At 43.1% G+C, this 16,738-nt stretch overlaps 1 protein-coding gene and 1 long non-coding RNA gene across 2 annotated transcripts in view; both read left to right on the top strand.

Moving 5' to 3' along the window:
• Positions 1-9,087, top strand: part of LOC136999427 (uncharacterized) — a 220,981-nt gene extending 211,894 nt beyond the window's left edge. The window contains exon 4 of the long non-coding RNA XR_010889803.1: positions 8,330-9,087. This is a non-coding gene — a long non-coding RNA (uncharacterized lncRNA). The remainder of the gene's footprint in view (positions 1-8,329) is intronic.
• Positions 9,088-12,634: 3,547 nt separating this feature from the next.
• On the top strand, positions 12,635-15,601 carry LOC105678035 (uncharacterized). The gene is made up of 5 exons (XM_067348071.1): positions 12,635-12,716; positions 12,820-13,541; positions 13,610-14,069; positions 14,652-15,048; positions 15,508-15,601. Exons 1-5 carry the CDS (start codon positions 12,635-12,637, stop codon positions 15,599-15,601), a joined length of 1,755 nt encoding a protein of 584 aa, XP_067204172.1.
• Positions 15,602-16,738: the final 1,137 nt, after the last annotated feature.

The following is a 16,738-nucleotide window of genomic DNA, read 5'->3' as shown; positions in this document are numbered from 1 at the left end:
GATTTTTCATATCAACGAAAAAATTGCTAAAAATATTTTATCAAAAATAATATTTGTACACATAATTGTAATCTTCGCTTATCGCTTGTCACATGTATTAACAGAATGTGAAATACCATTAATAGCATACAAATTGTTCATATTTTACAACGGACAGTGCACGTATTTCACATATCGTAAAAAGGTAAAAAATAATATATTCCCGTAAAACGGAATCCCGGAAAATGCGTCGAATTATTTATAACGAAATAGCGTCGCACCGAACCGTCTCGTATAAATCTCAACGATTTTAATTCGTTCAACGATATCGACTGAAACGTCAAAGCTGGTAGATGCCGATGATACACACCGTAATGACAGGTGACATTGATGAGCGACCGAATGGCCGCTCGAAATTTACACGAAGCAATTATTCGCGAGAGAAATAAAATCTTCGATTGAGAAAAAAAGGCGAAACCAAATAAACGGATATGTCGATAACACGTGTATCCCCGACGTTTCCTTCGCCGTGCTAAATTTAATCGCTGCTGGACAACGCTATCACGATACGAATCTCCGCACTAGCAGATCTTCCGTCAAGTCAGTGAGAGGGTTAATTGATCGCGTGCTAACATGGACGTAATAGACGTTCGGTGACCCATAAAGACCTATAAATCCTTCCGTTATAAAATAAAGAAATGTCTAATAAAAGCAAACATAAGCCGCCCAAGCGTGATGAACTTGATCCTTCCATGCGTGCCAATCAGGTTGTTCACACGTTCTTGCACAAATACGTCAGTAAAACACGATGGATTTTTTGAAAGAACTTGTTCAGCAAAATTTTGGATTGACGATTCATTACGCACAAAATACACAAAATACACAAAATACATAAATAAAGGAATTTTTTGTATCTACAAATATGTCAGACAAAGCTTGTTTGACTTTAAAAATTATTTGCATTTTCTACAACATTGGACTATCTTGCACAATGTGATGCAATGTGGTGCAAAATTTCGTAATTCTACTATATATTAATATAACTTTACGAATAATTTACAGATTTCACTCACAACATCGTGAATAATGTTTTATAGCAAAATATTGATTGAGAAGTAGTAAAAAATAGATTAGATTCTTCATTTCATTGCGCATTTCTCGGCTAGATATCTTGGAAAACAAGGTACTATGTGACAAACGCGTTAGCGAACGACGAAGAAAAAGCGATATGGCGGATGTTAGAGCGGGGTGAAACGCGTCGATGGGCTTTGCCCGCCGTGAAATATGTATCCGCCGTGTCCGCTCAGTGGAGTGGCGGAGTAGTTCGAGCCTTCTATTCGCGATAAATGGCGAGGATGAGTGGACGGAGGTGTCAATACGTCATCCCGTGCATCTACCGCATCACAGCTGACGAACGGACGAAGAGACACAACGCGGAATGCGGAAGGAACGAAGGTGATCACGGAAGAAAGCCAGAGAAAGGAATAAGTGACGAAAGATTCGGAGAGGAAACGCGCAATGAATCTTTAAAACAAATAGTGCGTAAATTCGGATGTACGCGAATACGTAAATAAAGATCGAAATAACTCGGATTTTACATATTAAACTATGTGATATAACAAAATAACGGTGTCTAAATTAAGCTTATAATGTGAATTTGTTCAGAATAAAAATAAAAAATGACGTTTTATGCGAAGAATAAAAATCCTGTTGTTAGTTGGCAAAACAAGGTGTGGTTCATAATTCAGCATTCGTTATTCTTTCCCTTCAATAATTTCGCGTTTTCCGGCTTAAAGTTTTCTCGACGAAGATTATTATTGAGAGCACGATTTCTTCGTTTCCCGCTCTTTCCTCTCCGATGCTCTCTGTTGATTCGTCCGATTAGCTGCTTCCTAGAGTCGCTGTATTCGCGTGCGGTTCTGCCTATTTCAGTCTTCGTAAATCTAGGTAATGAGGCGTAACGAAATGCAAAGCGCTATCTGACGAACTGTAAATGCTGGGAACTGACGATTGGTTCTGATCTCGTCTTGTATTCACCGTAAATTCATTCGTTTAAATCCCCACATTGCATTTGCTCTGTGGAATATCTAATTTCCTGTGTCCTTATCTTTATGATGAATTCTAAATCGACGATGTTGAAGAAACGATTTAAAAAATAGCTGTGAACATGTGTATGAGAAAAACAATTTCACATCACGCGAAAGAAAGCTCCATAAGTAAATATTATAGTTGAAATTTAAACGCTGGACGTTTCGAGACATTAATTATTTATACTAATATATATTATCTGAAATTATACAATTTATATTAAAATAACATTTTTCGTAGAATAATGAAGGTAAACATTTCTCTGTCTTCTTATCAAATTTTAGTTTCATTATTTTATTAACATTTTCGCTGCATTTAAACCAATTTATCTGAGTTTCGTTTAATTTAGAGTGAATATCTTTTTATATTTAAATCGTTTACGTTTTGTATCCATCGGAGATCAAATTGTAATTTTAAATGTAGATGCATTGATTTTCAAACTTTGCTTCCTCACAAATTACATTCACCACATTTACGCGCAATTAATGGCACGTCCGTTCACTCGCCGAAGTTTCCCCGTCTAATCCTTACGCCTCTTTACGCTCTTTTATCGCGTAGCCTTCAATTAGAAACAATAACGCGTCGGGCGCGGTACGCGCGCGCGTCGCCGTGAAATTTAATTCCCCGTCTCACAAAGTCGACGTATTCCGTTCTTCGCTTCTTAGGCAGCGGAGAATATTAATCCGCCGTAAGGCGCGCCGCGAGAAAGAGAGAGAGTTAACGTCCCGACGGTTCCTTGTAAAAATCGTTATTCCGCGTCGTTGAGTCACGAGGATCCCGAGGAGGCCCCGGTAGCGTCGGCGGCGGCAGACATTATTAAATTACATTTAGAAGCGGCGCGGAGAAAGGCAGTGTGCGAGCGGTGGTGAAGGAAGAGACGAGGAAAAGTGATGGAGAGACGGTGCAACTGGAAAGGGGGGGGGGGCAGGGGGATGAAAAGGGGGGGTCGCGGGGGTATGCGGTCGCGGCTGTATATATTAATTTGGCGCCGACAATACATATTCAAGTTGGAATTCATACGCTGTCAGAGGCAGCGCGCTCGGTCGAGTGAATAGACAGACATTATGGATGTCGTACGGAAGCGGGAGAGTACCGGAGGGGCGACGGGGACGCGCGCGGCGTTACGAGAAACCCACGGGTTTCACGGGTGCGCTTCGCGCTCATACGACCGCAGAGGAGCCTGAGTGCGAGACACCAATCGGTGGAGGGAAAGAGGTAGAACACATACACATAAAGGTGGGTGGGTGGGTGGGTGGGAGGCACGCGGGGGGGAGGCTGATAGAGTGAACGGCAAGGTGGGTAGGCGGAGGGCCCGCGTCGCACGTTCCACGGCGACGTGACATCCTATTCGGGAACATGGGCTGCATGTAACGAGCGATTCCGAAACTTCTCTTCCGCCGTCCATCGGAGGAGAGCCGTTCGATCTCAAGAGATTCTATACGTCCGCCATACGTGCGTACCCACCCGATCGCACGAGATTCGGTCTATCGCCAAAGATTCGTCGTGACAATCGCGCCGAAGGCAGCGGATGAGAATGAATGTCCACGAGTTGGCATTGAGGAAGCACGTACTTGCGAGCATCTGATCTATAAAGTTTCCGGAATAAAGGAAAAGTCCGATTAAAATATAGTTTCTGCTGTAAAACAAGTTTAAAACGGATATAATTGCTCGTGAAATTAACTTTTCATCGAATGGGCGAGTGGAGAATATTTTAAAATTCCAATCAAGAGATAGAAACTTTACATTTCTATAAACGAGATTGCACGTAATCCAAGCCATCGGGCCTTAATACGTAGAACGATTGTTAGTCAAATCGGCAAAATAGTAAAAATAACTTCTATCAGTTTTTAGAACGCGTTAAGCAAAGTAATGTAAAGTCCATAAATTTTTATAGTAATTACATCAAAAGGAGCGGATCTTAGTAGCTTCTCAGCAAGTTTCCACGGATTACCATAAGACTTTTTGGCGGAAGATATCGATGGCAATAAAATTAGGGAACTTGCAGCTAAGCCAAAAATTGGATAATCAACAGGATAAATAAGTGTTGCATCAGCATAACGGAGTTTATTCGAGCGCTGAAATTCATCTATCGCGCGCGGCAGCGTGTACATAGCGAGGCGCGGCGTAAGTGGATTCTAATTTATTTCAATTACACCGCTAATGCGGGCCGCCATTTTGTAATTTAATGACGTTCTACTTTCGATGCGTTCGCGATCGACTGTAATGCAAATCTCATTACCGCTATGGAAGGAGGATAATGTTACGGGACCGTATATGCAGACAGTCGTTAGCAATTGCTATAACGCAGCGGCGGAGAGAGAGAGAGGACTATAATGCGCGGTGTGCGCGGACTTCACGAAGATGTGATATCTGATGTCGACGTGGGTGGCAGGATGCTGCATTTTTTTTCTCATAAGAGCACAAAATCCGCTCTCGCCCTCTTATTGCCGTCGAAAAAGATTCTATCAATTTAATACTCGCAGAATCGCAAAAAACGATCGTTCATTTAATGAGTCTTGTAAAAAATTGCAGGGCAAAGTACACTTCATTAAAAAGCATATATAATTAGCGCTATTCTGTATTGCATCATCGATTTCTTGTTATCTTAATTACTCAAAAGTGTTAAAATAAAAAAAAAAGCAATAAAATTCTAACAAATCTTCAAGAATATATCCAGCTAGCGTGAAGACTCTTACACTCGTTTATCCTGTTCATAAATTTCATCTCGCTTTTCTTACCACGTCCTTATTACTTTCGTAAATTTTGATCGACGATTCGGGGACAAATCGAATCGCGCGAGCGACGAACCCCCGTCGATCGGGGTGAATTCGGTCTGAGCAGCGAAAACGGGGCTAAGCGGACTCGGCCGAGCAGAAGGAAAGAAGCCGCGCGCTGGGCCCAGGGCCAACGTATATAGGGCGAAGTCGCGGATGTACGAGCGCGTAAATCACCGGTGGCGGCAACGGGGAGGAGGAAAACTTCGGGACCGTTGTATAGCGGGCGGGCGACGAAGCCGGAGGCCATAACTTTAAGCCGCTCGACTTGCTCGACGACGACGACGACGACGACGACGACGATGGCGACGTTGGCGAGGATGCCGACGGCGACGAAGAAGCCGCGCATCGGAGTCGTGTGCGCGGCCGACTTTCCGGGATTTCGGTGTTCCATTTATAGGGTAGAGCGTGCGAGATGCGCGGACCGGCGGCACTCTCGCCAGGAGCGATTGTTTTGCACGGGCCAAAACTGGGGAATACGTTACAACTCGCCTTAACTGAATACGGAACGCGAGCTAGGAGAGTGAAGGGAGAGGGGAAAACGTTTTTCCCCCCCACGACGCCGGGCAAGAAGGAAAATTGCCGCGGTCGCGCAATTTGTCGCGAGCGCATTGTCACAGTTCCATGTTGTACCTGCTCATGAATGCAATATATGTAATCTCTCGGTGTAATAAATTTATTTGCACATCTCTCACGTACCACGCGACCGGAATGAAATACGAGCCGCAAGCTCCATGAAAGTTATTTAAATAAAATAAAGAAATTTATAAATTGCCTTGTAAAATTAAATAATCAATTGCAAAAAAATTATGCATATGTTATACATAAATATTTTCCGCTGGTGTTTGAAATAAAATAATTTTTTTTTTTTTGTATTCTCAGTGAATATTTTTGATGTATTTTATTAGTTTTTCCAAATGCGTTCCTCAAAGCGTAATTTTACTTATCGTAAAAATTCTTACACGACAAAGGATTAAAATTTCCGTCTGGAATCTTGAAGTGATCACAATGTGATATGCGTGATTCACTTTCTGCGCACACGCCGTTTATGGGATGCGCGCGTGAAAGTATGTCTTACCAGATGCCATCGTCCAAGATGATTATTTCACGACACTAACGTAACCGTAGACTTTCATTCTCGAGGCAACCTTTTATTATCGCGCGACGTGGCGCATGAACCTTTTATAGAACCATGCATCGCCGCTCGCATACACGAGTATGCATATATACGTTCATCATCCCCATTACTCTTGCTGTTGATGGACTGCGCCAAATATGGCTCGTTTTTGCGGAGTTTATTGAATAAGGCACTTTAAAATTTTTCATAAAATATGTATGAAATTAAGGGGAGCCGTATTTCCAGTTATGATAAAAACGTGTTTATTTTACACTTTTAATAAAAAGCACTTTATAAAAATGAAATTTCCACCCAGTATGATTCAGTACACATGCATAATGATTTGTCAAGCGACAGATATTCTTTTTTGCACGCCTCCGAAATCTTTTTCGGCTATTTGTAACTCAATCAAAATTAATCGATACTTGGACTTTGTGTAACGAGAAGTGACGCAATGCATTGATCAGTAGCCCGTTGGAAAGCGTGGGATCGGGATAACCTTGACCGGCCCTTTGAAAGGAAATCGATCTTTCTCGAAAGCGTTTCGAGAACGCAATCTCGTCGTGTAGACGTCGCGACTGTATGTCGATGCGACATGAAAACCGGAGAGGCGAGTACTAAAAGCAGCGCAATTAACGAGAGCGGATTTTAACGAATCACCGTGGCGTGCCGTACATATTTCACGCTGAAATCCAGCAGGATAATTTTAATTAAAATATGGTCGCGCTTGGCTTTTGCCAATCAGTAACTTAGTAGAAAGATGAATCAGACACGACACGAAATAATGAAATCATTGATTTTCTCCATTTGGCAAAATGAAAAAGTAGAACGTAATACATATATTTGAAGGGAAATATTGTAATATTTTCCATGCAAATTAATAATATTATAAATACAGCTAAATTTCGCGTCATGTAATTCAAATTTGATATCACCGCGCAGACTAAATTAACATTATATTAATGACGTCCATAATATTATTGATGTTCCAATTATCCGCGGACGGAATTTCGCATGGCGCTTTTAAACTGCAGAAGCTTGAGAATGGCGAGCATTTATCTCGCTTGCCCATCGAGACACCCTTTTAAAGTTTCCGCGGAATATCTTAATGAAGTGGTATTAAATTCTAAATGATAGAACCATTAATCACGCCGCCCCTTCATACTTTATTGGCTCCTCATATCTTTCCATTCTATCACACACGAGACGAAATATGCCATGGACTCGGACCGTTGCATAATTTACCGCGGAACGCATTCAGGAAACATGCCCGGCCGATCTCGTGCCAAAGAAAAAAATTGTTCCCGGTAAGTCGACAGCTAGCTGTCGAAGATAAACCGAGTGAATAAATCTTGCCGACCGAACAACGCAACGTAACGCACTGGCGCAGCCATAGCCGTTGAAGCCATAGCGTTTAAACGACACGGTCGCGGCATTTTTCCGCGGGTAATTTATTTCATTAAAAAGTTCAGCGTGATAACTTAAAGTTTCAACGTTTCGGCATCCTTCTCGGCGGCCGCCTCTCTTTGTTTCACGCGGTGGCTTTTGCCGGCTCGTTAACGACTCGGTTAACCCGCGCGCGTTTCGCCTCTCTACGCGTCTCGCTCTCTCTCTCTCTCTCTCCCTGTCTCTGTCTATCCTCTTTTCAGACCGATGCATAATTCAAGCGAGCTCTACGGTCGCCCGTAAGGCAAAACGCGTATACCAATCGATCCCTCGACCGTGTCCGTACGCTCGTACGCCAGCCTCTAACGCTCAGCGGTACCCATTAATGGTGATTTGTCGACCGAACGGTGCGAGTCACGCTGCCCGATACTTTTGCGCGCTTCCACCGTTCCGCGAGGAAATCGCCGCGCGCGGTGCGAAGCTGGAATTCCGCCGTAACGTAACTGTGACTTTCCGATATGATCTTTCCCACGTCCGGTCTGCTGCCGAGCGCCGGATGAAAATAGGCGCCGGGATATCGTGTCAAATATTTCTCAATAAACTCTGTTTTTTTTTTTGCGTGGATATTAATATACTGCATCTCAACGGATGCTAACAATTAGGAAATTTAATTTCAATTATAATCTGAAACTCCGGGAATAAATGAGAATAATTTAATTATACAATGTTTATACTATAATTGTCTACAAATACCAGGATATTAAGTGCACCGAGATTTGCAAGACTCGCTAATATCCAATATCGGATAATCGATAAAGATATATCGAATAATTTAATTATAGAACTATATCACTGCGACGATTATCTCCTCTTTTCTTGGATCTTCAACTCGCCCGTCGAACCATTGCATTTTTATCCTCGACACAGCGAAAAAATTCCAATCTTATCCCAGGCCTAATGCTCTCGATAAATTTTTTTTTTACAGTGCATATACTCGACACTCTCGAGGGTCCTCCGAGCGAGGTACGTCCTGGGCGGATCTGATGTCCCCTAGTCCACGGTCTGAACAGGTTCAGGAGAGAGGTAACAAGGGATTCGAGGACGAGGCACGATGAGGAAGAGCACAAGGACCGGGGGAAGGCAGAAGGGGTAAGGGAGGGGACTGACTTTGTTGTTCGCAGGTTTACACGGCCAATCTCGCTTTGATGTCCCTCCCCCCTCGATTCCCGGATCCCCTTCGACCTTCCGAGCAGCCACGCAACCCCCTTACGACGAGCGATACGTACTGTGCGCTATATGTGTCATGTACAGATACGTGTATGATGCGCGCATACATTCCTATACGCCCGTCCGTATACGCAGATTATGCGTGCGAGAGATTGTGCGTGTTCCATTCTGTAATTTCAAGTCTAAGGGCGCATAATTATGGTTGGTGGTCTCCCTATCTGGAGATTAATATTATTTATAGGATAATAAATACGCGAAAGACAATCAGGATTCTGTATATCAAGAACAGTGCAAAGAAAAAAAAATCAATTATGTTTGTTTTTAATTTCGAATAAATTAGTCATACGATGTGCAATTTTATACGTAAGATTTTTCACAATCATGGCAATTAAAGCTCCATTTGTATTATAATAATTACAAGTCCATATACAGCTGTTTCAATTATAGAAAGTTAATTAAATAATAATGTTAGCAAAGATACTTTGAGTTAATACACAGTCGAATTACAACATTCTTCCCGACTTGGCTTCGAAAGTAAGCCGACACTGAAATTCTTGATTAATTGATTGACTCTACATTGAAATCCTGCGGCTCCACGCCGTTATTTCAGATCTTAACATATCTCGTCTCGCGCATCGTATACCAAATCGGTCGTTTTGATCGCAATCACGAGCGCAGCTTATAAATTCAGTTAGCAGTCGGTCGGTCCAATGTTGTTTGTGGCACGCAATCGAGAGGAGAGCTCAAGGATTCAAGACGCTGAAGATGAAGGTAATTTCTCCGGACGGTTCTTTAGTTTGCGTGCCTGGAACCGAACACCTGCGACCTCGTATCGTCCAATCTTGGCCAGTGTCCCGGTATAAAGCCGACCAATCGCAACTTATCCATCCCGTTTGAGAACGCGGCTCTTCAGGTTCCGCCGGGCGCGCGGCAACTATCGGGCATTTATCTCTTCTTTTCGCGGGAGTGTCACATCGAATATGCATATTTTACGTTGCAAAAGATTGAGCGGCGAGACGAATGAGATTTTGTAATAATCAGCGGATTAAAATATTCAAAAATCCCAAGAATAACCTTTCTTTATTTTGCAGAATTCTTTACGATACTATATTGAAAATTAATGTTCAAAAAAATTTTCAAGTATTTTAAGAAGAAAGAAATACTATTATTCTTAACTTTTAATGAATAATTTATTTATTTAATTTTGTCGTTTTATTTTATTTTTTCACATGAATTGATAATTATATAACATCAAAGTTCTCACATTAAGCAAATCTAAAGATAGAGCGCAAAACTGAAAGTTTTTGTCGTGAATGCATCGCATAAATTTTGCATAAGCTTTCCTCTCGACTGTGAAGTCACGCGTGCTCGTAACATATTAATATATTACAAAAACTTACAACGTTCAGACTCGCATCAATCATTGCATAGTTATCATCAATGCCGATGAAAAACCATGGTCCTTCACATTTAGCTTCCCGCACGATCTGATGGGCGACGTGTTACAAAATAACACCAGGTTTATGCGTTGCGCCGATACATCGTAGCGGCAATAAAGTGTGCGCGCGTGACCGGAAAGCCGCTATGCCGCACCGTAATCTTGCAAACGGTAAGTTGCGAAACGGGCGTAATCGCGCGTTCCCGCGCGCATATCTCCGTTCGCGCTTATTTATCAACAATTCCACGTTAATTCGGGAATTTATGCGGCACTGACCGGCGCACAAGCCCGATTCTCAAGATTCCCTTCAAGTTTACGCGACCACGCGTTAACAGACCGGTTTCATCGTCCCCTTTTAGTTTGTCTCGCTGATATATGCCTCTTTTTATGACCGAAGAAAACTTGATCTTTGACGCAAAGAGAATATATGAGGAGAGCCTTCGCTATCACAGCGCACATCGACAGCTAAAAAAGGAAAATGAAAATCATGAAAATTGAGGACACAGTAAAATTAAAGTCGATATTCATATTACGCAGTTACCCATAAATTTAAAAAATTTAATCGAATGAGATACTTATAAATAGAGATACTTAAATCAATCTTTAGTTAATTTTCTTTCGTTCGGATATCTATGTTGTACATGTAAAAATATCCCACGTCAATTTTGATGTTTTGACGGCTACAAATAAATGCAGAAATTAGTTTTGCGTCTATAGCGTGAAAATAATTGAATTCATTCACACAAGTGAATTAACACTCTCAGAGTTATCTCGGATATAAGACTCCGCTATCTTTGAGCGCACTTTGAATAGGGGAGGATTATGTTACGCGCGCGACGATACGATGTACAACGTAATTTCTTAGTGGCCAGGGCTAAAACTTGATCAGAGCTAAAAACAAGAATACGACGAGACTCGCACACGTATACACATGGCACACACACACACACACACACACACATGTACTCCGAGAATCGTGGCGTCTCCTCTTCACTTGTTGCGCCTTACGCGAACACTAGGAAGTCATTTCATTCGCGGCGACGTTCCGCGAGCGCGAATTAATTGTCGACGTTAAATTGTATCGTTCTTAAACCGTCGCTATCGCGGAAGCCTGAGACGGTTCATTAAGACAACTCGTAAAACGTCACTCTAATTTTCTACGCCAAAGATTAGATAGCTCTAGTGCTCATTGACGATAGCTAATTACTTTAGCGATATCTATCTCGGCTATTGAACCTGTAATACTGGGAAAAGCATTTTGCTTTGCTAACATACATTTATCAGCATGATTTTTTAACACGCATATATATATATATATATATATATATATATATATGTGATAATTATTTTCTTTTAAAATACAATATTCGCTTTATAAATATAAAAAGTATAATTGAATCATATGAAAAAATCGCTCTATCGTATAGTGCAAAATTTAAATTTTATCTGCAAAATATTAACTTTATATTTTATTCAGATGAAATAATTACATCTTTATATATATTATTTTATTTCCATTATTATAGTTATATCTTTTATTTCAAATGTTTACGCAAATATTTATAAATTTTGCAAAATTCTCGCTGCGGATCGAAGGAACGTAGCTAATGATTTCCATCCCGAGACACGATCTCATTATTTTCATTATGGCGTGAGCCGCGTAAGGCTTGGTGCGATACGTCCATATACGTAATATGCTCGCCGTGCGTCGTCAACGAGGATCACCACGGTCCATAAAGATTTTTATGGCGACATCCCGTGTGCGGTATCAAGCGGTCGGTTTGCTTGCCGGCCCTGACCGCAACTCCTCGTTCCGCGCGGTAATACGACCGAAGGTCGCCGACACTCGTAAAATTCGATGAACACCGTTGCAGCGTTGAGAGGACGCAGGGAAGATAATAACGTCGTCCGATATATGCCTTGTATGCGCAATTATGCAGCTCGATTAATTAACACTACATCGAGTTATTATGCGGCTTGACAGAGCGATTAAGACCGACGTATTAAATACATGACGGACACGTAGCTGGTTTCTGCGCGACTAAAAATCTGCAACGATAACGCGTGTATGTCAAAGATGTAATTATAGAGATATCATGAGCAAATTAATGTATCGGTTAAGATAGTATCGTTATAGAAAATAGAATTACTCGAGGCAGTCCGGAAAAGAATCTTCGTAATTATTAGAGTTGGAACGAGAAATTAGGATAAGCTATAACATCAACAAATAATACCTAATTATGCAAGGTCTCGTCCGGATGGATATAATTGTAGTAGCGTTCCGCTGCGCTATCCTCAACAGGTTTTGAAGACAAATTCAAAAAGGGCGCCACCTGCCTGCACTCAGGCTGCGCCCCGTTGTCTTGACGATCATCATTGTTTTCCTGTTGTGCGATTCCTCAACTCGTACTTTTTTCTTAGTTCTCAATAGTGTGATTTCTTGCTTTTTCAGAGATGGGAAAGACGTCTCACAGATCCAGAAAGAGAAGGAGGTCACCGTCTGCAGATAAGATTGCGGGTTTGGAGGAAAAAATGTCACGCCTAATTGACATCCTCTCACAAAGTGAGGTTAGGGCACCCCGTCGCCCCTCCCCGCAACAATCTATTGTCTCTGCGTCCCCGCAGATGATTCAAGGGTCACGCATTCTTTCGAGATCTAACTCGGATATCAGTCTCGAGGCACCCCTGGTGCCAGCGGACCCATCAGGTGTGTATGAATACTGCTGGATCTGTATTTGCGAAATACAGACGGCATGACGACACAACCTGCGTTCCTAGACAGTCTCATCAACTTCGTACGTCTATTGCAGTGGTAAGTGATGCAGGTGAGGAGGAGTTACCCCCCGCAGGCCCTGAGCATGGTTTGCTTCAGCCTAGCTCACTCCCGGATATCTCTGTCTCCGGCGAGGTCACCGCCGACTCTCTGGCCAAACAATTGTTTGGAGAGCGAGACATTGAGAAAGTTTCTGTCTGGAACGAGATGGTAACCCAGACGTGGCAGGATCTCGCGCGTTCTGGCCTAGTCACGGATCAACGTGAACTACTTTTTAAAAAATACTCTCCCCCAGAAACAGCGGCGTTTCTCAAAGCCCCCGCATTAAATCAAGAATGCAGTGTGGCTCTCAAAGGGAATTCTGTTATCAAGAGGGATGATTTTGCCCGCAAAAATCAAGAACAGCTTGGCAGAGCCCTTTGCGCCCTTGGCGAGGCTATTTCAGATTTTCTCTGCCCGACCAATCAATCATCTCTCACCCCGGAGGTCCGTTCAGCAGTGGCTAAAGTTAACGATGGTGCCAAAATCCTGGCTGACCTTTTCCATCGATTGTCTAAATCTAGACGGGCACAAATCATGCCCGCGCTTAACCTCGCAGCCAAGGACACGGCGAATGCTATCCCTTCGGATGAACTCCTCTTCGGAACCTCCTTCGGAGATCAAATAAAGAAGGTTGCAGCAATGCAGAAATCATCTAAGGAAATCATCAGAGCCCCGTTGCAGATATCCAGACGGCTTCAGCAGCCGATCTCTCAGCCAGTACGTGCAGCGCCGTCTAGTTCGGGAAATGCCCGAGCCCCTGTGCCTCGCTCGAGGACGGCATCCAGGAGGCCAGGGGCGAGCACAAATCGCCGTCCGTACTATCCCAGGTCTCATTCGAGGTCGAGGAGACACTAGTCAACGCTGAGGTAATTGTGGGCGGCAGATTGGCCCGTTTTCGACCCCAATGGGAAACAATTACTTCGAATTCAAGGATTTTACAAGCCATTTCGGGGTATAGGCTACCCTTCATCCAGCAACCACCCTCTCAGACTAGAGAACCTTCTGTTCTCTTAACCTACCTCGAGGAGCAGCGCTGTTCCCAGGAGATTGCCAGACTTTTAACTAAGGGAGCAATAGAGCCGACTGTGGACTGCGAGGGTCAATATTTGTCCTCTTTTTTCCTAATTGAAAAACCCTCTGGAGGTTACAGATTTATACTCAACCTGAAGGGCTTCAATCGGTTTATTCATGCACCGCATTTCAAGATGGAGGACTGGAAGACTGTAATTCGCCTCATTTCTCCAGGTGATTATCTTGCCTCCATTGATCTGGAGGACGCGTACCTCCTCGTTCCGGTACACCAGAACGATAGGAAATTCCTTCGCTTTCGTTTTCTTGGTCAACTCTACCAATTTCGTGTCCTACCCTTTGGCCTGGCGTCGGCTCCTTACATCTTTACTAAAATTTTAAGGCCAGTCGCATATTTCCTCAGGGTTAAGGGCTTCTCTTCGGTGATCTATCTGGACGATTTTCTCCTCATAGCACCATCGTATAATCAATGCCGAAAGAATATCAGAGCAACTAGGCAGTTACTGTTATCTTTAGGTTTTCTCATAAACGTACGCAAGAGCGTTTTCAGCCCAACAAGATCTTGTCGCTTCCTTGGATTTCTTTTTGATACAACATCTTTTACAGTCTCCATCCCCCCTGACAGAAGGGAAAAATTATTCCAGAGGACCTGGGATATTCTTACCAGGGACAGTTGTAAAATTCGCTATTTAGCCAGTTTTATAGGCTCTTTGATTTCAGTTTGCCCAGCCGTTCAGTACGGCATGCTACACACAAAAATTTTAGAAAGGGTGAAATTTTTGGCCCTTACGTCCGCAGGAGGCGACTTCGAGGCCCAAATGTCTCTTCCTTCATTGATCAGGGAGGATCTCCACTGGTGGAAGAACATTTTTGCGGACAAATCTCAAGAGAATCCCATCAGATCAGGTCTCTTCACCCTTGAGATCTTCTCTGACGCCTCCCTCACAGGATGGGGTGCTGTATGTAGCGAGGGGGGACGTTCGCATGGATTTTGGTCACCAGAAGAGAAGCAGTTCCATATTAATTATCTGGAACTTCTAGCCGTTTTCCACGCTCTTCGGTGTTTTGCGGCGCAGCTTTCAAACTCCAGCATTCTTCTCAGAGTAGATAACTCTACAGCTTTGTCTTACATCAATCGCATGGGCTCCATAAGATTTCCACTTTTATCCAGTTTAGCTAGGGAAATTTGGACTTGGTGTGCAGACCGGAATATCTTTATCTATGCTGCTTACATTCCTTCAGCCCAAAATTGCGAGGCAGATGCCGAGTCTAGGGTAATCTCCGAGGGGACTGAATGGACTTTAGAAAATCGATTTTTTACTATAATCAATCGTCGTTTCGGGCAGTTCGATATCGACTTATTTGCATCATCTATCAATAACAAATGCTCTAGATTTGTCTCTTGGCTTCCAGATCCTCTCGCAGAGGCAGTTGACGCCTTTTCGTTACACTGGGGTGATTTTTATTTCTATGCATTTCCCCCTTTTATCTTGATTTTAAAGGTTCTACGCAAAATTATCTCCGACGAAGCTGAGGGGGTGATTGTCGTGCCGTGGTGGCCAGCCCAACCATGGTTCCCTTTATTTAATCGCATTAGGGTCAGTCGTCCTATCTGCTTCAAACCCAACATTAATATGTTGTCATCTCCTTTCAGGCAATTTCACCCAGCCTGGGACAGGATTACCCTGGTTGCCGCGAAGCTATCCGGCAGGCCTTTGCCTACAGAGGAACCCCATCCCAGGCAATAGCTACAATGCTTGCTTCTCTTTCCGAGGCTACTATAGCCCAATATGCAAAGCCTATCAAGCTTTGGTGGAATTTCTGCAAAGAAAAGGACATTATCTGTTTCACTCCGTCAGTACCGGTCTTCTTGGATTTTTTATCATCCCAGCTTTTAGGGGTAGGATCCTACGCCACCCTAAACTCATACCGTTCAGCTATATCGCTGATTTCGACGAATGAGGTAGGCTCTCACCCTCTCGTTAAGAGATTCTTTCGAGGAGTTGCGGCCTTGAAACCTCAACGCCCTCGCTACGACTACGTCTGGGATCCAGCTCCAGTTCTTAACTATCTGGCCTCTCTATATCCCCACGAAAGCCTTTCTCTAGAATGTTTATCTAGAAAGCTCATCACACTTCTTGCTCTCACTACCGCGCAGAGGATGCAGACGCTTGCAGCCATCCAGATCTCTAATATTCATTTCGCAGACTCCTTAATCATTAAAATCCCTTCGCGTTTAAAGACCTCGGGAATCGGCAGATCTCAGCCTTTGCTCTCATTTAGGCCCTTCCAAAGTAGGCCAGAGCTCTGTATTTTTTCTCTGTTGAAGTTTTATCTGCAATTCACATCCGCCTTGCGCAGTGAAAGCTGTACAGCTCTTTTCATTTCTCTTCGGACCCCGCATAGGCCTGTGACAGCTCAGACATTAGCTCGCTGGGTTAAGGAGTTGCTAGGCTCAGCCGGAATTGATACTAGTATCTTTTCCGCACACTCTACTCGTCACGCTTCAACTTCCCTCGCCGCTAGTAGAGGTGTTAGTGTGGACGAGATCAGGCGTACGGCTGGCTGGAGCAGTTCCTCGGACATCTTTGCTCGCTTTTATAATCGCCCGCTTCTTAAGGGCGCTTCGTTTCAGGACACAGTCTTGAGTAGTACTTAAGGTCTTTTAAATTTTACGGCATATGCATTTTTTATTTGTGAAACATCTATACTTGTACGCAACCTTTGCATTTATTCTTACTTATATATGGTCAGTTTAATCCAAATAAACAATGTTTTATTTTGCATCGTACGGAATCTACAACAAATCTGTGCTTTGAATATCTACAATTATATCCATCCGGACGAGACCTTGCATAATTTAATAATCGAACGAGCTTACCGTG

This window comes from Linepithema humile, chromosome 1 (genome assembly GCF_040581485.1).
Source record: "Linepithema humile isolate Giens D197 chromosome 1, Lhum_UNIL_v1.0, whole genome shotgun sequence".
NCBI lineage: Eukaryota > Metazoa > Arthropoda > Insecta > Hymenoptera > Formicidae > Linepithema > Linepithema humile.
This window is presented reverse-complemented; position numbering and strand designations above follow the sequence as displayed.

Coding starts and splice junctions, on each gene's coding strand:
- LOC105678035 (XM_067348071.1), top strand. CDS start 12,635: ATGATTCAAGGGTCACGCATTCTTTCGAGATCTAACTCGGATATCAGT. Junction 13,542..13,609: donor AGCAGCCGATCTCTCAGCCA/GTACGTGCAGCG, acceptor GACGGCATCCAG/GAGGCCAGGGGCGAGCACAA. Junction 15,049..15,507: donor GCTAGGGAAATTTGGACTTG/GTGTGCAGACCG, acceptor ATCTCCTTTCAG/GCAATTTCACCCAGCCTGGG.